At 40.5% G+C, this 26,406-nt stretch overlaps 1 protein-coding gene across 2 annotated transcripts in view; it reads right to left on the reverse strand.

Moving 5' to 3' along the window:
- Positions 1-26,406, reverse strand: part of JAK1 (Janus kinase 1) — a 123,299-nt gene that overhangs the window by 42,848 nt on the left and 54,045 nt on the right. The window contains exons 2-5 of one of the 2 annotated variants that reach the window (XM_028514190.2): positions 14,821-14,934; positions 11,414-11,494; positions 8,783-8,981; positions 5,220-5,343 (exon numbers count right to left, since the gene is read on the reverse strand). In XM_028514190.2, the coding sequence (XP_028369991.1) occupies positions 5,220-5,343; positions 8,783-8,981; positions 11,414-11,419 (329 nt within the window). In that variant the 5' untranslated portion in view covers positions 11,420-11,494; positions 14,821-14,934. The remainder of the gene's footprint in view (positions 1-5,219; positions 5,344-8,782; positions 8,982-11,413; positions 11,495-14,820; positions 14,935-26,406) is intronic. The other variant, XM_028514188.2, reaches the window with a different exon arrangement.

The following is a 26,406-nucleotide window of genomic DNA, read 5'->3' on the forward strand; positions in this document are numbered from 1 at the left end:
ACCATGTCCTCTCCACCCCAACTCCCTATCTATGCCCCTTCTACCCATCTGGATGAAGTTGGCTTCTTTAAATTCTTGGTTATTGAATTTCCATACAGTTCAATTTTCTGGCAGTTCTAGGTATTTTTTGTTTTGAGGTTAGTTGTAATCCTTCTTGTGGTTGTGCAAGGAAACACAGCATGTCTACCTATGCCTCCATCCTGACCAGCACATTTCTAAAATCTATAGTTTCATCAAACAGCCAATATGTATAGTTAATATCGCAATGTTTCCTACTTCTCATATTGCTGTCTAAATTGATGGTTTATCTTGCAATTAATAGAGTTTTAAAATAGGAGATATAAGTGAATACTACAAGCACCACCTTGTAATATTGTAATTAAATTAAAAAGCACTATATGCTACTTAACCTTTACAGCAACTATACAAGGTAGATTTCATTGTTTCTAATTTACAGATGAAGAAAACTGAGGTTCCCAAAGCTATGACCTAAGACTACAAGCCTGCTCACTTAACTGTCACTTTGCTCTGCCACCTGTGAGAGAAACACAGGGAGTTCTGGAAGGTGTGAAAGGGAGAGAGCTAGGCTGATCAAGGCCATCTCTAGGCTACAGACTCAGCTGGTGCCTGAGTCTCTCTCCCTTGACATGCTCATGAAAAACCACCATGGTATGGAGAGGCGACAAATAAAACTGCCACCTCAAAAAGAGCTGCCATTAACCTACACCACCTGTCACTGAGCTGCATTTGCACAACCTAGCATATGCCAAGCCCTGCCCCTGGTGAGGTTCCCTGTCCATGCAGCCACAGGGTAACCAGTCAACTCTAACAGCAACAATAAAATAACATGTTAAGGGGGCACCTCTCATAAATAGGACTATACTGTGACTTTCATGGACCCCATACAGTTTTCCCTTCCTTCACAAAAAAATATTAAAGTTATATTTTACACCTGTGTTAGTATAAAGATGAAATAATCCATGCTAGATTATAGTAACATTTTCCCAATTTTAAATGAAATTAAAACACTTTTGTGGGCCCCTAATAATATCATGAGCCCTAGGCACTGTGCATAATAGATAACTTGTCCCTAGATATCAGATAAGGTGCCAAAGAAACACCAAGGTGGGAGAAGCTGGCCTCTCCTGCCAAGGAATGTGGCAGGAAGGGGAGAAAGGGCTGGGGAAGGAATTGGGACAGAATAAATAAATGCCAGGCTGTAGAACCTTGACCATATGCAGCAGGCAGAGGAAAGAACGCAAGGCAAGCTAATGTGAGGCAGAATCTCCCTGGAAGACAGCCCCACGGAAAAAAAGGAGAGAGGCCAAGAGACAACTAGATGCTATGGTAACAGTGCCATGAGCTTTGTGGAGGTAGGGGCCTCAGCTCTCTTGCTCACCACTGAATTCCTAGTTCCTGGCAGATAACAAGTGCTAAATACATGCTTGTTGGATCAATTAACAATAAATCATGAACTAATTAAGGGAGTAGAAATTAATGTGGAGAGGAAAGAATGGATAAGAAAGTTACTTGAAAAAGAGAATCAGCCCTGATCAGGTGACTCAGTTCATTGGAGCCTCTTCCCATACACTAAGAGACTGCAGGTTCCATTCCCTGGTCAGGGCTTGTATGAGAGGCAACTGACAAATGTTTCCCTCCCTCCCTCTCTCTCTCTAAAATCAATAAACATATCTTCAGGTGAGGATAAAAAAAGTAAACTCAACATTTTTAAACTGCTAGTGATTCTACACATGTAACTTTTTAAGGTGACTGTGGGCTTTGGTGTCTCTTACTTGCACACACAAAGTACCGCATATCCACGGAGCCCACATGATGTATAACCCACAGCTGCAAGACTGTCCCTAACATGGCACAGGACCAGACACTTATAACAGAAGCCTGTATCTATAAGTGATGAAGAGGCTGGCAATCATGCTTCCCCTGGCCAAGAAACCTGCTCTTCAAGGGCAGAGCTGAGCACAGGTTCAGAGGACTCGGCTGGGCTCTGTTCTCCAGGGCAGGCAGAAAATAAGAGGTGAACCAGCTCTACCAGCTAAGCAGACACAGGAAATTCTGACACTGGAGCAAAAGAAAATTAGACAAACACATGGCCAACTCCTTTGACTGCTGAGGAAAATCCAAAATGGAGCATTCTGGTCATTCATACAATAACTAGAGATTTACTAGAACTTCAGCATGGAAAGCAATAGGTACAAGGGTCTAAACAGGATGATGAAGATAGTAGCTAAGAGCTTTTGTGTGCTTACCATGTGCTTGGCACTCCATTGTACAAAAGTTCAAAGTAGGGCTCTGACAGATTGGCAAGCAGGACAGGTAAAATCTGTTTGATAGTGCATGAAGATACTGATGAGAGAATGAGAATTGTGTACCATATGTACAAACTGTACTTGCACAATTATGTCCAAGTACCTAACACAAAGGAAAAAAGGATTTCAAGCATGAGAAATTACTTGGAAGAGAAGCAGTGAAGACAGATTTTCCCTGAACCAGTCCAAGCCATGGTCCTCTTCTACACGCCACTGAGTCTCTGTGAGACACAGTCCTTGTACCTGGTAGAGCCAAGGGCCCGACATACTCCCTCTGGGCAGAATGCAACCTTCAATCCATCTGACAAGGACATTCTCCAAGGCTGCTGTCTGAGCCCTGTAGGACCCGCTTTGGCTGGGAAGTCCTTTGGCAAGACGTTCAGACAGTGTAAGGACAATGAGATCAAAGATGACATGCAGCCTCTCTACCTCACTCAAGGCCAGAGGGAGCCTAAAACAAGGCTGGGTCTCTAGAAACCACCCAAGTCAATCAAAGACTGACAGCTTTCTATGTAATAAGGTGACAGAACCAAAAATACAAAACAAAACAGAAGAAAAGTTAAAGCAGTGACAGCCAAAATCAACATCTTCCTAATTTTGTCCTAGTAAGACAAAACTAAAATTATATTGAAGACAGAAATTCTACATCCTTTTGAAAATTAACTATGAAGGTGGTCATCAAACTTGGGCCAAATACTAATTTCTAACATTATCATATGCTAATGGGAAAAAATAAAGAATAACATAAATAAATGTAGTATGATAGCTCCTAGATTCCTTTTCAAAATGACATGAAGGAATAATGCAGCAAGGAAGGAGGAAGAGATAGACAGATAGACCTATCAGAGACATGCCTTCCTTGCAAGTTGTTGAGAAAATTATATGACAGATGACTGCATATTCTAAGCTTATGTAGAGATGTTTTATACAACAAATGCAGTTCAGGTTTCTATAGAAATTTATTAATGGATAAAGGAATTCATTTAGAAAAAAATTTTCTTAAAAAGAAATAAAGAATACTCTTTTCTTAATTAAGATATATTACAAAATAGTAACTATCAAAATCACCAAAAAACAGAACTATAATTGAAGTACATGATTATTTCCTAAAATAGAACTGAGAGTCCACTGAAATATTCACTAACATTTATTTTTGTATTACACCTTCTTTAGTGGTGAGATTATGAGGTTTCAAAATTTTTGTAGTTGTTGTAATGCAAATATTTTAGCTTAGGGTGGGATCTTTTTTTCCCCAAGTTCAAAGAGCCTGTGGTAACAAAGCAATATCCTGTTGAAGAGCGATGTCAGGTACAAAGTCAAGGTGCCAAAAATGAAGCAGCAGTGCACTTCCTGGCAGCTAACAGACTGGGGAGCAGGCAAAGACAGCTTTTAATAATAAGACATTCACACAAGCAACATAAACAAATCCTCCAAGAGGGCTCTGTGCTAACAAGATGATCTGCTAGTTGTGGGACCTTCAGGAAACTCACTTCTCTTTTATGGACATCAGCTTCTCCCTAAAAAGTTGGAAGAGTTGAATTAGGTCAACTCAGGTCTCTTCCAAGTTCCAATTTTACCATTCTAGATTTCAAGCCAAGTGGAGAAACCTAGAGGGCAAGAACTAGAACTGAATGGCATGCCCCCTTCCTCCTGGAGCTGCAAGCACACGTTTAAATGCTGGATCACATAGCCAGCTCCGCAGGCCACAAAATCAAGATTACACTTTGAAAAACAAATCCAAATATAGTCAGAAGGTTCAGCTGGGTAGGGTGAGTGTTTCCCTAAATCTGGGGCATGGAATCTCACATGGCATACCTCCCTCCTCATAAGGTGAAGCCTTGGATAAGTACAGAGAGAAAAAGTCAGTCACAGAATGACTATCAAAAAAAGTAAACCCAGTTCAGCTTCCACAGAGAAAAACATACAGGTCATTCTAGAATGGTAACAACTTTACTGACTTCCCAAAGGAGACAGCAGCTAAGATACTGTGGAGAACCTCTGCATCCCCAAGGGCTTTTCTAGCCTGTCCCTGAGTTCCATCAGTGCCTGAACTAATCTACTGATTTAATCACATCTATGCCAGTTAAGATCCTTTTCAAAGAGTATCCATCCTATTTATAAGCTCCTTTGCTAAATACACTTGTTAACTTGTGCTTAACTACTATCTAACAACCATACTCTAGGATTGTAGGTAGAGAACAAACATGCCTATACACTCAAGAGACTCCTGCCACAAAACACTAACTGCCCATGCCCTCCTGGGAGACTACATGACAGGTAACAAGGTCAACGATATGGGAGAAAAGGCAAGCACCCACCAGAAGAAAACTCACAGCCCACTAGAAAAACTCCCCAGAAAGTGGATCCAAACAGCCACCCCTTGTGAGCAAGGCCAACTTAGAATTTCCAGAATACCACTTCAAGCAGTGTTTCTCAAACTCTTTAGCTGCAATTTTTATTAAGAAATATATTTTATCCCCTGATGGCTTAGTACATACATATGTATATTTCAAACAAAAGTTTTCAAAAACAACATTCTTAGGATATGTATATATACTGATTATTATCTATTCTTGCCTTTAAAAAAATTCTGGTCACGACTCACTAAATTAAATTCATAACCATGATTCACTACTTGAAAAACTCTGGTACATGACACTAATTCTATTCGAACTATCCCCTGCATCATAATGACTTCTATACTGTGGCAGAAGAAGGTGATCAAATTATCATGAATTGTATTCCAAATACTGAAGAAGTTGTTTCTCATACCAAACAAATACAAAGCTTACAAATTACAAAAATGATGACACTATTTCTTGGTAAGTGACTCAGGGCTCCAGGCTAACTGCCACCCCTCCCTGCACGAGAAAGCCAGGCAGGCACACTTACCTCATCCGGTAATGGAGCCGGAGCGATGTCTTGTCATCGACAGTGATGGTGTGATTTGGAGCATACCAGAGCTTGGTGTTCTCATCATACAGAGCAAAGAGGTTGTGACACAGAGGAGAGATACCTGGGGGAAAGTAAAGAACATATCAAAAAATTGAAGACAGATACATTTAGCTATCCATTTCCAATGCATGACATGTTATGCAAAGACAGAAAGTTCTCTTATTCAAAAAGAATCTAGGTCACATTCATATCCTCTTAGGGCAAATAAGACTTCCAACCATGTTCAATCAAGCAGTTTAAATCATAATAATTAATAACCATGGCTCCTCAAGAATATGTACAATAGCTCCTGGCAAACCAGATTAAAAACATTTTAAAACAGATGTCTCATGATATTTCTCGCTAGCATGTCTATGACACCATCTTACTAAATCCTGCCTTCAAAAAGGCCACCTGACAAGTTCCCAGACCCCACCTGATGCTCACCTTGCTAATCATAGTCAGAAACATGCTTGGAGTTTGAGAAGTCCCCAATTTGTCTCCAACAGGAAATGTTTAAACAATTCTAACATACTGTGATTATAGGTTAAACATGCACAGTTGTTCCTGGCAGCAGCACATGAAATTATGTGTTAGAATAAATATAACCAAAGTGATTTTTGTCAGTGATTAAAATTTATTACCAACTAACAAGGAGGTATGTGCTTAACAAAGGTGGTCCAATAAGCTCCTGTGCCACCCCATCCCACCCCCACCAACTGCTTCCCTCAGAACAAGAAGAACAGAATAATAGATAAGGGAGATTATAAAGCCAGAACACACCCTTTCACTCACTTCTGAGCTCTGTAATCTAAAAGCAGGTGAGGAAGGGAGGAAAATGATTGCAAATAACCAATAATGACTGATATTTTCACGTGCAACCAGGCCTCAAACTGAGATAGAGTAAATTTAACCAAAAATGAAGGAACTGGTCATTGTTTCCCAAATCAGACACCTGAAGTGAGACAGACAATGATGGGGACTCTTGCCAGCCCTGCCTACCTAGCAGGGACTCTCTCCAATGAACACGCTGAGTTAGGAAATGGAAAGCAAGGTGGGGGTGGGATCAGGGGAGGGAGGGAGGGATGGCAGAGGTTGGGGGGAGTGATGGGGGGGAAATGCAGACAACTGTACTTGAACAACAACGACGACGACAAAGAAGTTACAACCGCACTGACACTCTCTGCCAAACACCTCACCTCAATCCCTGCCCCTCAAACTATCTGGGAGTTACCCCTTCAGAAGTTACACTCCTCTGTGGAACAGAGAAGATGGAGCTAAGCTGTAAACAGCATTCTCTCTCGGGAACAAGGGCAAATGACTTTTGGATCCAGTGTTACTGGGACTATGTTTCAGGTTATACTATAGTTTTTCATTTGCAAATTGGATTTTGTGAACTGGCCGGGAAGCCTAACCTTTCTTTATACATATCCATCTTTGAAGCATAATTTATTTATAATCATGGATCTGTCTCTAATTCTATCACAGGTCTGATTCTAATAGTATTAGTATTTGTAAATAGGAGTATCGAAGATATAATTTTATATAAAAGTATGGAATAATAATAGCATTACTAACATTTGGCTAAGTGTCAGGCATCAGGCTAACACACTATACATTCATTATCTTTAAATCCTCCTAACCTCTAATTATGTATTATTTCTGCCATTTACAAGTAAAGAAACTGTTGCCTCTTGAGATTTAGTCTGACTTGGGGTTACTCATCTAGTAAAATGCAAGGTTGGGGATTCACACCAAAAGAGAACTGTTGAGAAGGTGAAATAACGAAAGCTAAAAATACAAAAATTTGTCATATAATAGTGAAAAACATGGAAGAAAACAGCACTGCCTCCAAACATAACTTACTATATAATAAGGAAAGCTACAAGAATGTGTCACATTCTGTATTCAGACATTTTAAAAATTAATAAATTTTTGTAACATTCTCCTGAGTCAGTTAGAATAGAGACCACTCATTCTCCACAGACTGGGCTTAGGGTCTGATGCCCCAAACTGACTGGTCCTGAGCCCAGAACTCCAGGAGCTCCCAGAGGCTGGTGGCTGTCCTCGGACTCACAGGCTCTCTACTCTCCTGCAGCAGCATCTCCTGATCTCTCTCTGCAGCCCCACAATTCTGCACAAATGCTCCCAGCTCACAAACTGAGGTTTGTACCTGCTATGCTGATGGCAAGGAGCTGGGCAAAGATGACGAACACTATAAACCAAATCTCAAGAGAAAAAAAAACATTGCCTTAAAAAGTATTTTAGAAGCACCAATTTCATGTAGTTGTTTTTCTAATTATGAATATTTTTTAAAGCTGATATCTAAATCCAGTTCCTTATACACTTGGATATCTAGTCAAAATAACTTCAGATTATTAATGCATTTCTTCCTTATAATCTATGTAGCTCAACCAGTTCTACAGTGTTATGTTTTGTAAGAGTCTACTATACTTTTTTCCCCCTATAGTAACCTTTTTTTAAAAAAAAAATTAGAACTGTTATTTAAAGCATTTTGGCAGAAAGATATATATCAGAAAGAAAATGGGTTTTCCAGACAAACTGTATCACAAACAAGGAAGGTGATTCTTGCAATAACCACCCTATCTCACAGAGCTGTTCTGAGGGCAAAAGATGACACAACTAAAACATGGACCAGACTGTCTGTCATCACGGTTACTTCATCTTCATAAAACGAGTCAATATTTTTAAAAATAGCTTTACTGAGATGTAATTCATATACCACAAAGTATACCTGTTTTAGGGGTATAATTCAGTGAGGTTTAATATATTTACAGAGTTGTACAACCATCACTGTAGGATCTAAGTGGATTAGATCTTTAAATCTCTATGACTTAAATTTGTCATTTAAAAGCAGGTAGCCAAAAACTTCCAATAACCCCAAGTTTAAAAGATAGTGAAAAGGGCTTTATTTTGTTACTCAGTTTGTTTTCTACCTGCTGAAGGCACAGGCTAAGTTTAGTAAGACAAGCCACACTTTAAAAAAATGGGTTGTGTTGTTCACAGCCTCACTGTCCTTTTCACAACTTGGCAAGCTGACCAAGCCACAAAGTGACACTCAATTTCTCACTTCACCTCGGCATCACATGGGTGGGGACTAGGGGAAGGACACAAGTCACAGCAGAAAGATGAATCACACTTTTTATAAGTTTTAAACAATTATGATATTGGGAGATGCCACTTATTGAGTCTGTAACTTTGTGCTAGGTGCCCAGATGTGGGGGAAACAAAAACTAAGCCTCCACAGAAGGCAAGCGTCACTCCTTGGTATCCAACAACTCATCTGTGACAGCAGGAAGAAAGTAAAGCTCTCAGAATTCAAATCACTGACCTAAGGTCAAATGCAAGTGATTGGCAGAGGCAAGACAATTTCCCTGACTCCTAGAGCCCACACCTCTCTCCACTTAGCGGAACCACCAGAGGCAGAGACATGGGACCTGCTTCTAGGACGGTGTGCCCCCAAAGCCTGCCCTGGGCCCAGGGCTGCTGCCAGTACTCACAGCACTCCTGTGCCGCCCTGATGCACAGCTCCTCCGCCGTGTACTCTCCGTTGCCCAGCTGGAGGGGCTCCCTGTCTGACAGGTAGAAAAGCACTTCCACCCCTGGCTCAGGGGCCTCCTGATTCACCTCGGTCTTCTTGGAGCTCCGCATTTTAGCACAGAAAGCCATGGCATTGCAGTCCTCTTTTATATTTAGATACTGTAAGGAAAACAAGACTGTGGTCACTCCACATGCTACAAGTTCTAGTATCTGTTATGAAGGTAAACACACAGAAATACGTGGTATTGGATAAGTACCTCTCCCTGCCCCTTCCCTTCCTGAAAATCAAATGTATCAGAGCTTATGACAGGTGAAACTAGAAAATAATCAGTTACATATTCTAATAAATCAACTATGGTCAGACCATATTCTCAAAAATCAGAATAATTTTAGATATGGCTTAAATTTATTTTCTCTGTTTTGCATACAAGTTGTAGCTGAAAGATGTGGCTCACTCTGCAACCACTGATGTTAATGGTGCTAATACTGCTGCCAACTCTTCTGGAATCATTTCACTTTTGAATAGAACTATTACGCAAATCACACTTTTAATTTTATGTCTATCTCTCATTAAACTACAGGCTCAGTAAGGGCGGTAACCATGACTTATCTATCTACACGCCCCCAGAGCCCAGCCCAGGGCTGGCTCTGACAGAGTGTCCACAAAATGACTAGTAATTCATGTTCATAAATCACATGGAAGAGTCATGAAAATTGATTAATGGAGCTGGGCTCCCAGCACCCTGTGGGATGGCAGGAGAATGGGCAGCATGCTGTGGAAACACAATGAGGGGAGGCAGCCTTGCTTTGAAAAGGTCATAACCCTATGGTGAGAAGCTTGCAAAAAAGCCATTTATGTGAGCTTCCTAAAGGGGACGGCAACTAGGATCAAAGAGCCAACCTCAGCAACTTTGTCTCAGGCAAGGCCAGAAAGGAGCGGGGAACAAAGGAAATCCTTACATTTTCTTTCTTCCCCTCACCCCAACACCAATGGCTTACAAACTAATTTCCTTGACCCAAGGCCACAACTTTCCTCCTGCTTGCCAAGCCAGCCTTCACTTACCCTCCAAAGGAACGTCTCAGTAACACGTCAGGTCCTCTAAAGGCCCCCCACTAACCTACAGAACAACCTCAAACTCCTACCAGGGCTCTCCGTCACCTGGCCAGCTAGCCTCACTAGTCTGATTCCATCCCTCCCAGCCTCTTACCTCGAGCTTCACACCCTCAAAGCTGCGGTCTTCTTGTTAGCTGGCCCCATTCCCATCCCTCCCCCAATGCATTTTTTCTCACCTTCCTGCCTTTGTTCATGTTGATTCCTCTACCAGGAATACCTTCCACCTCAACCCTTTTGGGGAAAACTTCAATTTTCTTTAGAACTCAGCTCAGACTTTATCTCCTCCAGGAAGCCTCCCATTCCCTAAGTTAGATGGCTCTCTCACAAACTCACCACATGGCACTGACGACACTGAATTACAACCACCTTACTCATGTGTCTGTCTGTGTCTCTCCTCACATGTGCTGGAGTTCCCTTAGGACCTGTGTCATTCATCTTTGCTCCCAGGTACCTAGCACAGAGACTTACATGCCTACAGAATGACCCAAGGAAGCTCCTCAAAACAAGCCAAGTCATATAGGATGCAGCAGTCACAGCTGTCTCTGCCAAATTCATGTGCTTGGTCTACTAGGTGCCCCTGTGAGCGACCTAAGGGAGTTATAGGAGGGGCATAACCTAGGTATGCATGCCTCAATGCTACAAACTGAGGGACATTCAATTTTACTTGCTTAATCTCTAGAATGAACCTGAAAGCCAGAATCTTCCAAAAACCAGGCGAAAAGACTAAGCTTATAACTTACTTTGAGGCTCAGGTCAACTGTTAAGCAAGAAAGTTCTAAAGCTCAACACTAAATCCCCAAATTCACCCCACGATGAAAAATAGAAATGGAGAACAAAGTAGCTAAAGTCTGCTTCACAATGTGAGATAAACCTTTGTCCTTGAGATTTTATACAGATATGGGAGGGGAAGAATACAAAGATGGTGTTACACACTTTCACCCTGAGGGGATTATCAGGCAGGTATACATAATTATACACACACAAGATGTGGCATCATTTGAAATGGGGAAAAACCATACAACTGACAATGTCGAACAAGAAAGGACTCACTAAACAAAGTAAGTAATAGCAACAGGAACACTAGGCAGCTAGTAAAAAAAAAAAAAAGACATAAAGCTATATGAACCAACATTGAAAAGTGTATATGACATACTACGAAGTAAAAAAAAGCATAATTCATGTATTATCATCCTTTTAGTTATACATACCTACAATCTGCAAAAACATACAGTACGTTTACAGTGGTGAATATCTAGGAGGAGTTACAAGGGAACTTGCACTTTGTACATCCTACATTCTTGTACTCAGGACTTCTTTTTAAGCAGCACGTTAGACATTTGCGATGAACAAAAATTAAAATACCAATAGTTCAGAACTAAAGGATATAGTACAGGTAGCCCTACAATTTCAAGATTGGTTTCATTATTCTTTTTATGATCTATTTTCCTTTTTGTCTTTAATATGCAAATGTACATACCTGCATTTATTCGGCTGTCCAATATCCCCAAAAGCAGACTGGATTTTCTTCTCTACTTTCCAAAGCCCGTTCAGAGCTGAGCTAAAGACAAAGAGAAATCAATAAATCAGCTGCAGAGGTAATTGCATCCGAAAATAAAGAGGACACTTTCATTAGGGAAACAGCCCAAACCATAAGCGGGAAGGAAGAAGCATTTGGGAGGAAGAAGGAAAAAACATCCTTGATGAGGACAATGAAAGGACAGAGGTGCCGCAGGGTATAAACACCAAGAAGGTATTATTTTCATGGCTTCAAGAAAGGAAATGGGGACTTTTGCTTCCTGGCATACAGTGCCCTGCCCAGTGTAAGTGAAGACTGTGTACCCTTTCCATCAACAGCCTCTCTCCTGAGACTTGGAAAAACAGTTTAGGAAGCCCAAAGATGTGCACTTTTATTTCCTATTTCCATTTCCTTTAGAATTACCCTCCTCTCAAAGTGGTCTGTCCTTGGCCTCAATTTAATGGTGAAACAACATACGGTATGATAAAGGGGGAGGGCCCTGGAATAAATCTGACAAATGATATACTTTAAGTTCACCAAATATTTTTGAGCCATTCTTATTTGAAAACTTAGGTAGCACATAAAGTCCCCTCTCAACTCCCCAACCTCACCTGAAAGCCTACTGGAGAAGAATGCCAGCTTGGTTCTACAGAACTAATGTGCCTGGTCCCATCCTCACAACCACAACTCACCCCCCCAGGCCCCCCCCCCCACGCAGAACTCTGCTTTAACTACTTTCCTTGGTGTTCCTCACAAATTCTTTTAACAGTAGAATCAAATTATTTTTGCAAATAAGGAGCAACCACCCTTAGTGGATTGAAAGTGGTTTCCAAGTTAACACAGGTTGTTGTCTCAGTTTTCTGTATGTCATTCAACACATTTGATCAGAACCCAGCTTTAGGAAGAGCACAGTCCCAGGCATAATGCGGAAGAAGTGGAGAGGGAGCAGAGAGGGTGGCCTGAAGATGTGTTACCTCTGAGGCTACAAGGCCACAGGACCTCCCACAATCCAAGTGGGAGATGCATGGAGGGAACATAAAATCAATCTAGAATCAACAGAGTGTGTCACAATGTCATCTTCCGTGCCTCTGGCTAACTCTGGTGACGAACACTGCTGAGAGCTAATTCAGGAAGGCTTTCTGCTGTAGATGTAGATAGGAGGCCATGCAGGGGATATGAGCGTGAATTTTGATGGGACAACTTTGATTTGGCTAATTTGACATGGACAATTTTAACAAGAATCAAAGAGCAAATTGTCAGATTGTCAGCTTTTAGAAACTATTAATAAACTATTTTAATTATGTGAACAGATACCCTGCCCTGCATCAAAACAACAGCCTGATATTAGCTACATGCTAGTACCGTGATTCAGCTCAGAAGCAGAATTTCAAATGTCACATTTGGAGATTTATTCAATAGTATTTCTGAGTTCTAAGTGCCAACAAATGAGCTATGTCACAAGGCCACGATGAAGAGCAAGAGTAATATGGTCCCTGATCACATGGAGCTTATAGTCTACAACAGCAGTCCCCAACCATTTTGGCACCATAGCCCAGTTTCATGGAAGACAATTTTTCCATGGACTGGGGTGTAGGGGATGGTTTGGGGATGATTCAAGCACATTACATTCAAGCTCACCTCCTGCTGTGCCGCCTGGTGCTGAATAGGCCCAGACCAGTACCAGTCAGTGGACCAAAGGTTGAGGACCCCCTGGTCTACAGGACCAATGGAATCAAACAAAAATGCACAGAAATGGGTAACTATAAAGAGCTTAAAATGCCCTGAGGGAAAAAAGAGAGCTCATATAAAATAAGAGGAATGTGAGCATGGGGCTCAAGAGGAAAGTAATACTGACCTAAGATGTAATGGCTATCTGGAGAGGTGGGGAGAAAGCAATGTGGGTGCAGGATTAGCATGTGCAAAGGCCCTTCAGACAGAAGCCACTAGTCTGGCCTCTCCAGCTGCATAAATAAGAAAATCCCTCCCATACTTGTTTTTACAGCACTAGCCGATTTATTAGCAGTACTTGTCAACAGCATGTCTGAGGCCTTTCTAACCCAGGTTTCCTGCAGTGTGCCATCAGAGTCTATTGCCAAGGAGGAATGGAAATCAACCAGATGAGCTCCATGCAGAGTATTAAGAAGCCTGCCTCAAACCAGGAAAGGGACACATACTTGGAGCCTTTTAGAACAGACAGAGACCTATAAATTCCACCAGGTCAAGGCTCTTTAAGAAGAGCTACAGCACAAATCTTTTTAGAACTCACGAAGCATTTTAATATGCATGATCAGATCACATGTTACTTGAACTTAGAAGTTGTGAGGTTGTTCTAGGCCTCTTGTAAGATTCTAGGACAAGACTAAAATCACTAACATTCTTCTAGAACTGCAATTCTATGACAACCTGTAACTAAGCAGAGTTTGGTTTTTCCACTGCAAACAACATTGTGTTGAAATTGGATTGTACCTAATTTCCAAACTGAACTCCAGTACTACTGGGCGGGACAAAAAAAAAATCAATTTGCGATGCTTAGCATAGAGATTTAACTCTTTGAGAAAACAAGATCAGCAACAGAATTTTTAGACAACATGCATTTGCCATGATGTTTTATATGGTGACTCAATAAAACAAATTCCCTACTCTCAGAAAACTGACATTCTAATGATAAAGATTTTAAAAGCACTTAAAAGACATGCTGGGCATCATCCTAAGCACTTAAACCTAGGACTGCTGATCCAATTTACATGAAATGACAACCGTCCTCATTCAGGATGACAAGCAATTTTTGGTGCTACAGCATTTGTGTAATGGCTTCATTCAAATAACATTTCTTTTCAAATAAACCAAACAATATGTTCTAGCTACTTATTTTTACAACAGGTAGAAAAGGTGTAAGATCAGTTTATAAATACTTTGGATAATTCCAAGAAATCAATTTAAGTTTCTTGGTACAAGATACAAAAAAAAATCTTTAATGTTATAAAAACTGGCCAGTTGGAATTACACAATGCCCTTTAAAAACACCACAGTTCCCTGGGCTCCATACCCAAGTCAAATGAAAACGGTGCAGCTCAGCAAATGGGAAAGACAAAAGTAGGCAATGCTTTCTGAAGACAGCAGTGAATTCTTCCACCCTAACTTACGTACTTATAAATATCTTTCTTTCCATGGCAGAGGATTAATTTTATGGCTCAAACTTGTAGAAGCTATTTTAAATGAAAAAAAAAAATCAGGGAAATTTTGTAGATTCTCAATTTTTTCTTCATTTGTAAAAGTCTTTGCAAGAGACAAGTACATCTGATACTTTCTGAATGAGGAAACAGTAACATAAACCCAACATAATTCTGTAAGCCTGAACAAGGACTAACCTGCAATAGATGGGATATCACAACTGTTTTCCAAATTGCACAATCCAAAAATCTATTTCTGAAGATACCAAAATGCTCTTATATTTTCCAGGACATCTTTTGAAATACTAGTATCTGTATAAGGAAGAACATACAATTATATTTTGAATAGTGGAGAAACGAGACATAAAAACAGACTATGTTAATATTCACAAATATGATCATCAGAATATTAATGCCTTTTGGCCAAAGGCCACTGGTAGATTTACATGATAAAAAACAGACTGGATAATGATTAAAATCAATGACAATCAAAATAAAATACTTTGGGTTATCTAATTGTTTTTACTAAAGAAACCATCACACCTCCAGTGAGTTACTTTATGTATGTCTTAAAGGAGTCAAAGCTTTTCATCTCTGAAAATACAAATAAAATGTTGATGAATTAAGGTACGAATTCAGGGGAAAACGTGTTTTTTAATGTAATCAGAAAATGTCCTGAAATCAGCTGCTTAAATACACACCTTTAAAATTTTAAGATTAAAGGTCTTAAACAAAAAACTATTTCAGCAGGCACTAGTCTTAAGGTTGGTAAGGAAACTTAAAGCAAAAATGCAGGCTTCTAAAGGGCAGGGATTTTAATTTCTTTTGTTTAGCACTTTACACCAGCACATATTAATTAGGTGATCAATATGTAATTAAATAGTTGTTAAACAAAAGATGAAGGCGACAAACTAAGCAATATATGCAATAGAAAAGTCACCATAATCCCAGGTGTGTAGGTTCTTAATGACTTGATACACAACTAGCAAGTGTGACCATGAGCAAATCATTTTAATCTGTGAACCTCAGTTTCCCCATCCATTAACCTGAAAGGAAACATCCTGTCTAAAGAGTTGGGTAAGGATCACCCTGGCTGGCGTAGCTCAGTGGGTTGAGTGTGGGCTGCAAACCAAAGCATCGCAGGTTTGATTCCCAGTCAGGGCACATGCCTGGGTTGCAGGCCAGGTCCCCAGTAGGGGCCATGTGAGAGGCAAACACACATAGATTCTCTCTCTCTCTCTCTCTCCCTTCCCCTCTCTAAGAATAAATAAATAAAATCTTTAATAAACAAATAAATAGTTGGGTAAGGATCAAAAAAATCTTCCAAAAAAATCTTTATCAAGCTCCTACAGTACCTTTTTCAAATGAAGCCAGAGATGTGATAGTGCTCAGAAAGGTGTTAGGTGCTAAAGCAATATAATGTAGGCATATGGCAGAAGACAAAAGTAGACTGAGCTTGCTTAGAAAAACAAAGGAATAAACAGGGATTCTGACAAAAGCCTGGTCACAAATCAAAGTCCCATTTCATAAATCTCGGATGACACAGTAGAGCAACCAGATGCATGAGCTGGTGGCATCCTGACCTGGGTTTGAATCCTGCCTTCCACACTTACTAGCTATTATAATCTTAGGCAAGTTACTTACCATCCCTAAACCTCAATGTTCTCAGCTTTAAGTGGAGGGATAAAATAGTGTATATCTCATAGAGCTGTTAAGAGTTAAATGAGTTAATCCACATAAAGTGCCTAACAGAGATTTTGGCCAGATTTTGTTAAACTGATTACAGCTTGTCAGAATGCTGTTTAGTCAAGCAGAGGGGATTCCAGTATCTCCATCTCATGCACAGAACTAGGCACTCAGACTTAATACTGATAAGAAACAGGAGAGGTTTTAGGCCAATCAAATGGAGTGCCAGAAGTCAAACACTGATTCCAAAGATTTGCTCCTTTCACAGGAGGGAAAAAACTGCTTTAGAATGCCCCCATCACCAACACCACTATATTCTGTGGCTTTTTGATACTTTAGATATTCTAACATCCACCTAGGAGACTGACCTCGTTCCACGGCCCTTCTCTTTAGAGACGGTTATTTAAAAAACCAGCTGTGCTCCAGCTCTCCATTAACTCACTGCTCTGGCACCACTACTGCAGGTGTGCAGAGGAAAAGTCCTGGTGGGCCTGGCACCTGCCCAACCCACGGGGCCATGGAACCTCCTAGAGGCCTAACACACACATCAAGACAGGGAAAGCATCTCTGCATCCCTTTCAGTCTCATTACCAGGGCTTCACAGCTTCAGGAGCCTTGGACGTGACTTGTGTCTGTTGCTCCCAGTGCTCCCCCCCCACTTTGCCGAGACCCAGAACAACTGCTCCGACAAAAGCATCACAAGATACTGTGCAAAGCTGATGGATTCCAGCCAAAAGACCAGATAATATAAATACAAAACCTGCTATTTTATCCTGTCAGCAAGTCAGAATTATGGCTTTTCTATATGCCATTCCTGCCACACAAAATAACTCACTTATAGCTATGGCGGCAATTCCAGGAATACCCCAGAACTGTAAGTGCTGCTTCATTTACAATAAACTTCCAGGGATGCTCAAACAATCAATGCCAACTCAATGGGTCAGGACTCTCTGCTCTGCTCCCAGTGAGCCTGCTTTCCCTGAGAGGGTTTCTGATCAAAGTAAATATAGTACTCTGCTTAATTAAAGTCAGTAAGTGTTTTCCTAAAAGCCACATTATATCAAGATGCTTTGCTACTTTTTTTCTTCTTTTACCACTAATATTAACTATAAGGTTGTTGAAGAGCACAGAATACAGGGGTCAAAAATATGGTAGGAGTGGACATGCCAAACATGGAGGGTGCAGAATGATGCCTTCGCCTTTTGTGTTTTTCAACCATTCTTGTATCATCCCAATAAAACCTTGTCTTTAGAGCTTTAAAAGTTTTTCACATCTATAACCACATTTGAGTCTCACGGTCCCTTTCACAGATGAGAAGATTCAGCTTCAGACTTTCCCACGGTCAAGTGGCCAGCAAGTGGTAAGGCTAGGCTCAAACACATTTCTTGGCCTTAGCTTCACTGCCCTTTCAGGTTGCTACACTTCCTTAGACAAGTCATGGGGCTTTGGGGAAATCTATAGAAGTACCACAATTAAATCTGAGCCCACCAAAACCTTACAGTCTATTAACAGCTGGCCAGATGAACTTCAAGAAAGCAGATGTGGAGGTGATGCGGAGAGACGGGGCAGTGAGAACTACAGGAGTCAAGAAAGGGCTGTGAAGTGATCGTGGAGAATGGAGTCTGTTTCCAGCTTGAGGAACAGAGGAGGTTTTAAAAGACAGAAAGGAAGGGTACAACTGTTCTGGAAAAGGGCCGGGAGCAAGCAAAACAATGATGGATGGATGTGCAGGACAAGGCAGATGGTGTGGAACGTGAAGTGGGTCCCACAGGGACAGTCCCTGTGCACCAGCCTCCTCCTGTAGGCAGTAAGAGAAACCACCCATCCATCAGAAAAGGGCCCCAGTTCCAGCCCAGTTCTGCCAGAACCTGCCTGATCCTGAGCAAGCCTCTGAAGCCCTCTGAGCTCGAATCCTGTGAAGTAAAAATGTATTTATGTGACCTCTCAAGGTCCTTATGAACAGAAGCAGTCAGAAACCTGAGGGTCACCCTAACCTGGGTTTGGATCCCAGCTTTAAAGTCTGTGTGACCTTAGGCAAATTATTCTACCTCTCTAGGCTTCATTTCCTCTGTAAATGGAATTAATAAAAAGCATCTACTTTACAGGGCTGTTGTGAAGATTCAATATTTCTCTAAATCTCTTTTTACAAAGTAAGTTCTTGACTGGCTAATACTCAAAAAGCTCAGAGTTCATTAGGAAATCAGTTTTCTCTGAGTATATTCAAGGATTTTTTTTAAAAAAAACCTTTTCGATTAAAAAAAACACAATAAAAAACAAACCCTATTTTACAAATGTCTGAAACAATGTTATACTGCACAACACTAATTTTTCATTAATTGTATTTCCAAAATGTCATGATGCAAAGACACTGAACCTCTTGCTGATATGCCCTATGACAGAGCCTGAAGGTACCTTAATTTAAAGGGACACCAGGCCTGGCTGGCGTAGCTCAGTGGATTGAGCACGGGCTGTGAACCAAAGTGTCACAGGTTTGATTCCCAGTCAGGGTACATGCCTGGATTGCAGGCCATGACCCCTAACAACCGCACATTGATGTTTCTCTCTCTTTCTCTCTTTCTCCCTCCCTTCCCTCTCTAAAAATAAATAAATAAAAATCTAAAAAAATAAAATAAAATAAAGGAACACCAGGAAACCACCCTGAATCTCTCCACACATCAATGACTTTTACTAATTTATTTGTGTATCTACTCTATTTACACATTGCCTCTCTCTGTCTTGTATTAAACTCTTTTGGGGGCAGAAATCCATTGTGCACGTTTCCTGTAATTTTTTAACCACTAAGGGTTCTTGGGTACAAACAAGAGAAACCAGCTCTGTTTACCATAGGATAAAAAAGGGAAAGATATAAAAACACAGAAACAGTCTGATAAAGACTCCATTCTAGCATGGCCGCCACCAGTCACCAGATAGCACCACTGGACCCCTCTCTGCTGTTTCCATGAATGATCTTATCTCTCTGTATAATATTTGTGCCATTCCCTCCAGATTCAGATATCCTGGGACCGAGGGATCCAAAAGGCTTAAAGTAGCTCACCCCTAGTCAATGGTGTGCACCTCCTTCAGCTTCCATAGCAACAAAGACTATTCTGGAAATGAAGGGGATTCAGATGCTGGACAATCCCACAAATGGCACAGTCCACTCTAACTGATACACCAAAAGAACTCAGCTATTGCCTCAAAATATAAGTGAAGTTGGCGAGAAAGAAAGAGGAAATCTCAAAAAAGAAAAAAAAATGTCTCCCTACATGTGTCCTTATGCCTCTCCTCAACCAGGAAACTGGAATCAGTTTTTATGTTTAGCTTTGAAATAGCCCGCCAACAAGGGCTCCAATTGAAACTGCAGGCAGAGCTCTTCAGTGCGGAACACACTTGGTCTTCACCAAGGCAGCAGACTTGACCACCAGGTCGACCCTGCTCCTTCAGAGCACTGAGCCATCATCTCTCACTCTCCTACCTGCTCTGTCCCAGTTGTCTCTGGCATCGGCCAAGGACCCACTAAGGGCTAAGAACTAGGTGATATCCCAGGAACCTGTGCTGATGGCCATGCTTTAATAACAGTTTTTCCAACCTTTTGACCATGATGCACAGAATGAAATATATTTTAGTGTGTGTGACACAAAATGAGTTTCACAGAAATATAATCTACTATGTGCAATTCACTCTGATATTTTCTATTCTATACTATTCTCTTCTATTTAATAATATATTTCTAAATGGTAAAGAAGACCCACAAAATGGATTTCATAGTCCACTGATGAATATCAAATCACAATTAGAAAAACACTAGTGTAAAGGGCTCAACAATATAACCAATAAAATTTACTTTATATTCACTATTTACATCCAATGTGCATCCTGCCCCCAGCTGAACATAAAACAGTGAAATGTGATCGTCTGGAGTGCCTGATTACCAGAAGTTCCTTCCTCCTTTCCCACTGTGTGTAGCCTACGATGTTTCAACACCAACAGCTACGCCGAGACCCACTGCACAATGCCACACTCAGTCTTCACCGTACAATACATAGAGTTTCTTCTCCCAGAAAGTTCTTCAGTTGGTTATGTTCTAAGTCCATATGATGTTAGAGATCAAGAAAACATAGAAACTATACCCACAAAACATGGAAGATCCCTGTTTTAAATTCTGCCAATAACTGCTACTCTTATCCATGATTAACTCCCACAGTCCCCAGTTTCTAACTTTATGCTTTGGGGAAACTAAAGCATAAAAAAATCTGAAGTCCATTCTGTTTACTTCACATCTGTGCAAAATTTCCAATGCATTTCATAAAAATAGCCACTGTGAACAGAAAGAAGGGTTCAATGTATGGCTATCAATGGGAATTTTCCAAGTCTTGGAGGCTTAGTGGTAAATAACCTGAATTAGGTAGGAGTCTTTTGTAGCAACAGTAATTATATTTATCTGCCAATGAACTGAAAAAGGTGAACAGATATACATACCCCTTTCTCAAGATAAATGCTCACTTTATACAATGAGACACTTCTTTGTACCCTTGAAGTGAGGTCCCAAGCATGTTCAAAGCCATGACTACATCTATAATTCTTTTATCAAATAGCCCTTGTCTAACAAAAAACACTTCAATTTAGCCAAAATGGCATCTCATTGGACCAAACTATTTAGTGGCAATACCTGGTCTTCATTCATCCCATTTAATTTTCCCGTTGACTTTTTTTTGTGGGGGCAGGGGAGGAGTACAAATTTCAGCCATGACAATTCTTTTGTTTCTCCTTTCAAGGGAATAAAAATGAGGTAGAAGAAAGGAGGATAATCTGCTAACACTACTGTTGAGATAAATATTATGGTAGGATGTTAATGACTAATTAGACTAAGCAGAAAAATGAGCATAACAACAACTAGGAAAAATAACTCACTTGTTCCTGGACAGCATTCATTAAGTAAAATAAGCAAGCAAAAACTCATCATGAAAAGCCTGTGAAGTACAGTTTGGCAAGAAGAAAAGATGCATCACCAAGAAGAGTAAGCAACCCAAGAATGTGGCTTTGGTAGCCACGTGATTGGCCACCAAACACAAGACATACCCAACCAATGCAAAAAACCCTGTTCTGAGAAGTGTGAGGTGGGGGCTGGTGTAGCTAGTCCAATCCAGAAGGCTTCAGGGAGACCCAGTGTGGTGGGATTCAATGGTCAGGTCAAGAAGGCCTGAGCAGGAATACTGGCCCTGCCACTTATTACCTGTGGTCAAGTCATTTGTCAATTTTCTGTGGTTGTTTCCTCAGCTGCAAATAAGAATGATAGTAATTATTTTATAGGATTATTTTAAACCCTGGGAGAAAAAAATATATAGGTCTAGTAGAACACCTGGCCCACAGGAGACATATAACAGTATGACAATGATGAAGGAGGTGGGATTTGAACTGGGCCTTTAAGGATAGGGAAGATACAAACAGGATGAAAATCACAGCTGACTAAGGGAAACAGTTGAAATCATGGTAATGTGAAAAACAGCAAAAGCAGGAAAGGGGAAGCGTAAAACCCTTTGGAGGCTAACAGAAAGAGGAAAGGAAGAAAGCTGAGGCGAGCTTACAGTGGACCACATATGCCCACACCTAAGGAGTCTGGACTTTCCTTTGAGGAGACAACCCTCAGGGAGAAGTCAAATCCCCAGACTCACATGAATTCTTCGGAAACAAGAAAAGTCCCCCTTGTGTGTGAATGTGCTATATGGGGGTGGGGGCGCTCAGACACAAAGAGATGATGGGGTAAGGCTTAGGGACACTTAAAATTCAAGTATGGAAAAATAATAACTTTTGTTTTAAGTATTTTAAATGAATCAACTAGTCCTTGATGGATATATAGGCATGGTACACTGATATTCCCCACTTCCCCTGAAGGGTGATCATCCCGGGACAATAAAGGTTATCTGAGTAAGAGCTAATTTGAATATTCATTTTGGGAATCCATACTCTAACCCCACCTTACTATACACATACTTTCTCAAAGGAGAAATTTCTTTCTTAGAGAGAGAGGAAAGAGAGAGAGAGAGAGGGCGAGGGAGGGAGAGAGAGAGGAGCTAAAAGTTTTCTTCTACAAATTACACTGTGAATGAGTCAGAGAAAACTTTCCCAGAGCTTTTTCCTCAAGGCTGAAGAGCCTGGCTAGGGCCTTTACTTATCAGCTCAGAAAGGCAGGCAGCACAAACATGCTGCTGATGATGCTGCTGGTGATTCACCCTCCTCCACGGGTGCAGTCTGAGGACTACCCTGGGGAGCCACTCTGAATTATTTTTGTAACATCTTGTCCTTGGATGAAAGGGAACACAGAGTCAGAAATAGGAGGCCAGGAGGTCATCTATTACTCAGCCGAGTTGTTTATGCCGCCCTGTTTCCCTATTATCCAGAATTCAGTGTCCTGGATAATTGACTGCCCATGTTCCCAGGGATTTAAATAGGGTAGAATTCACAAAAATCATGCTGAATGGAAATTTATCTGCCTTTGATGATTCAAAAGGTCATATCGGAACTTCTCAGGCCTTAGAATCATCCTTTTAACCAATTTTCACTTCACAAAACTGTGAGGGGTGAAATGGGGGTGGAGAACCCCGTTAGAAGACTCTGCATAAACAAGTTCCTTTGCACTATCATCCATTTAAACAGTCCACGAGCTTGCATGAATGTTCTATCAGCCAGGTGGTCCCTGAACATTTCTGGTCTTGGCCAAAAGAATGTATTTGTACAGTGCACTACATGGCTGATAAGTAGCAGAAATGCTGCACAAATCAGGTATTCTGATGCCAAATCTCATAAATCCCACACTGCACCAAAAATAAATATTAATGAAGGAACTCTGCCTTTTCAGCCTTTCTCCAAATGAATGTAAAGAAGCAAAGTCAGCTTAACTGTTCATAATCATTAACTAATCAAAATCAATAAACAAAATCAATAAATACAATTATATACTTTTTACATCTTCAAAGCACTTTCAATACATAATCTCTATTGCTCCTCAATAATTTTAAGTATCATTCCTCTTATTTTACTCATAAGCACAGTAAGGCCTAGAGACACTAAGTGACTCATGAAAGGTCACATGTATTTATTAACTGAGACTCAAATCCAAGTCATCAGGAGGCACAGGAAGTGGAAACTAAAGAAAAAATGACAAATGATCATGGTGAAAAGGTCAAATTTCACTAATAGTCAAATCAAATTAAAATGACAGAATGCCATTTTTTATCTGTCTAATCAGTAGAGGTTATATGGTTATTTTTAAATATAGATACAAGCCTGGATTAGGTAGAAGTATAAATTACCATCATCTCCAAACTATAAAAGATATTTAGACTCATGATAATAATAACATGCATTCAAGAATACAGAAAACATCACTGAAAAGCCCAAGTTCCTCTCCCTACTCCCCAGAGATAATGGCTATTCAGTTCTTTGATGCAACCTTCCTGAAGGGCAATTTGGCTCCACAGGTCAGTTTGGATTTAAAAATCCTTGTTTTGCTTCAGCAACCCCAAAATACATTAATGAGAAAAGCAGGTTATGAAATAGCATGTAGATGATCCTAACTATGTTGCATGGACACAGGCAAAAAATCCGAGAGAGAGAAAAACGATAGAGAATGGAGAGGACACTCTAAGAATCACCTGTGTTAACAGTGGTTATCTTAGGTGCCATGGAATTAGTGCTTACTTCATTTTTATGCTTTTGAAGATTTTCCATGTGTTCTACAACTGTGTGTTACTACTCTAATCAGGTGGGAAAAGTAATTCCTCAGGGTCACACAGTGAGTTAGGGCTGGGACCAAGGTTCAGAAGTGTCAACTCCTACTCCACTATTTAAGCCATCATATCCATATATCACTCTGCCTGCTGTGATTTTAAAATAGTTCAAGAGCTACTGATGACCCAATGCAATTAAGAGATGTGACAGAGCAAAAGGTAATTATTTGCCGATGAAAAAGCAAGATATTAAGTGCTATGACTTCAGAGGAGAGAGACTGTTCTAGCACAGAATGATACCAAAGGCTTCATGAATCAGAGATCTGGACAGGTAAAAAGAAGAGGTAAGAACCATTCCAGGTGAAAGAAAAGATGTAATCAAAGACATCAGGCAGAAAATCAGCAAGCCTGTTTTGGGGAACAGCAAGAAGACTTAAGCCTATTCATAAAGAGAAACAAGAGACAAGACCGAGGAGGTAGGCTGGGGTCAGGCTGAGACAGAAGAAAGGATGCTACTGAGGAAAGAGGAACTGGAGTCACAGACTGCTCACACATCCAGCTGGTGAGTGAGCCACAATCATTAGAGCTCCTTGGTCTCTATCATCCCATTATTTCTCTCTCAAATTAAGGCAACAGTGATCCCAAAAGTTCCTGCCTTCCTTCTCATCTGCCTCTACTGCAGCCTCCACAATACACCCACTCATATTTCTATCCCACAAAGCTGAAATTTTACCCTTTCAACTTAAACTCTATTATTTCCCACTCTCTTAGGAAAGATGGCCTTCATGGCTACTTGTGATTTAACCTCCCATGGATTATCACCATTTGTACTCCAGAATCCAAATGTAATGAGTTATTTGCAGTTCCTGTCATCTAACACACCTCTGTCCTCCAAGCCTTTGCCATCCCCACTCATACTTCAATTCAGAGCTCAGGAATCATCTCCTCTATCCAGGCTTCCCTGTGCTTACCTTTACAGCAGTACTTACAACCCTGCTCTGCAATTGTCTATAGAATTGCATCTTTTCCACTGTCTTTGTGCCCCACCAACCCACCCCTCTCTCCCCAAGGCCCCCAGGAGTAGGGACTGTAGCTGTTATCTGGTAATATGCATCACCAAAAATCAGTGCCTAGGAGACAGCAGATATTCAATAAATGTTTGTGGAAGAAACAAACACTAAAGTTAAACATTTCCTTTGCCAGGATGCCTTCCCTAGCGATCTGTAACCATCCCTGCTTCCCTCCAGAAGTACTCACCTAGTCCATATGAATACTGTGTACTAGCTAGCATTTCAGAAACTGTTTTGCAGTATTAAATGTGTAGTGAAATGCCTAACTAAATTGTGAAAAGCCAACTTTGTATTTTTATCCCCCCTCCTGCCCGCACCGTGGTACCCATGAAAAAGCCCACAGCCTGTTCTTCTTTCTAATGAGGAACAACATACCCTGATGTTTCTCCATGTGCTGGGAGGCATCTAAAATAACAAAGTCTACTATCAACTTAACTGGGCCTTCAAGTGGGGAAAAAAACTCAAGTTCATACAAGATATTAAGCAAATATTGATTTCTATTACAGAGCAATGATAAATTGTGAATCAAAATTATAGACAGTTTTCAAATATTCTCTTATTTATATTGCCCTGTGAAGCCTTTAAATTTATTTTAAAGAGTAAAATTCAGTGCCTTTTCATATATTCATAAAATTGTACATTTATCACCACATCTATCTAATTCTGGAACATTTGTATCACCCCCAAAATAGACCCCATGCCCACCAGTAGTCCTCTCCATTCTCACCTGCCACATCTCTTGGCAATCGTTAATCTTTTTGACTATTCTGGACATCTCACATAAATAGAATCATAAATCTGTGGCCTTTTGTCTGGCTTATTTCACCCAATGTTTTCAAGGTTCATCCATGTTGTAGCATGTATCAGTATTTTATTCCATTTTATAGCTGAATAATATTCCATTGCATGAAGGCATTTAAATTTTTTAAGTATTTTAGAAAAATAAAAGTAGTAGAAGTAAAGATACTCCTTGATCTTAAAAATCATCATAGAAAGCAGAAAATAGTATTATCAGGAATGTATTTCTTACCACAGTTTTCTCATTTAATCATGATAACAACCACCTATGAGGTCAAGGGAGCCTTCATTTCTTCAGATGAGAAAACTGGGGCTCAGAGAGATGACACCACCAAATGTCATTGCCAAGTGTAGCTAGTAAGTGGTAAAACCACAACAGTCAATCTATTCTACTCTCTTGGTACTCTCAGCAGTAAAATGGGTCCCACTATTCATGCCATCAGTAAAACTAAGCAGCCCCTCCCTGTCAACCAGCTGATAAAAGCTAAAGGACAATGTCCGAA

Source organism: Phyllostomus discolor, chromosome 5 (assembly GCF_004126475.2).
Source record: "Phyllostomus discolor isolate MPI-MPIP mPhyDis1 chromosome 5, mPhyDis1.pri.v3, whole genome shotgun sequence".
In the NCBI taxonomy this organism is placed as follows: domain Eukaryota; kingdom Metazoa; phylum Chordata; class Mammalia; order Chiroptera; family Phyllostomidae; genus Phyllostomus; species Phyllostomus discolor.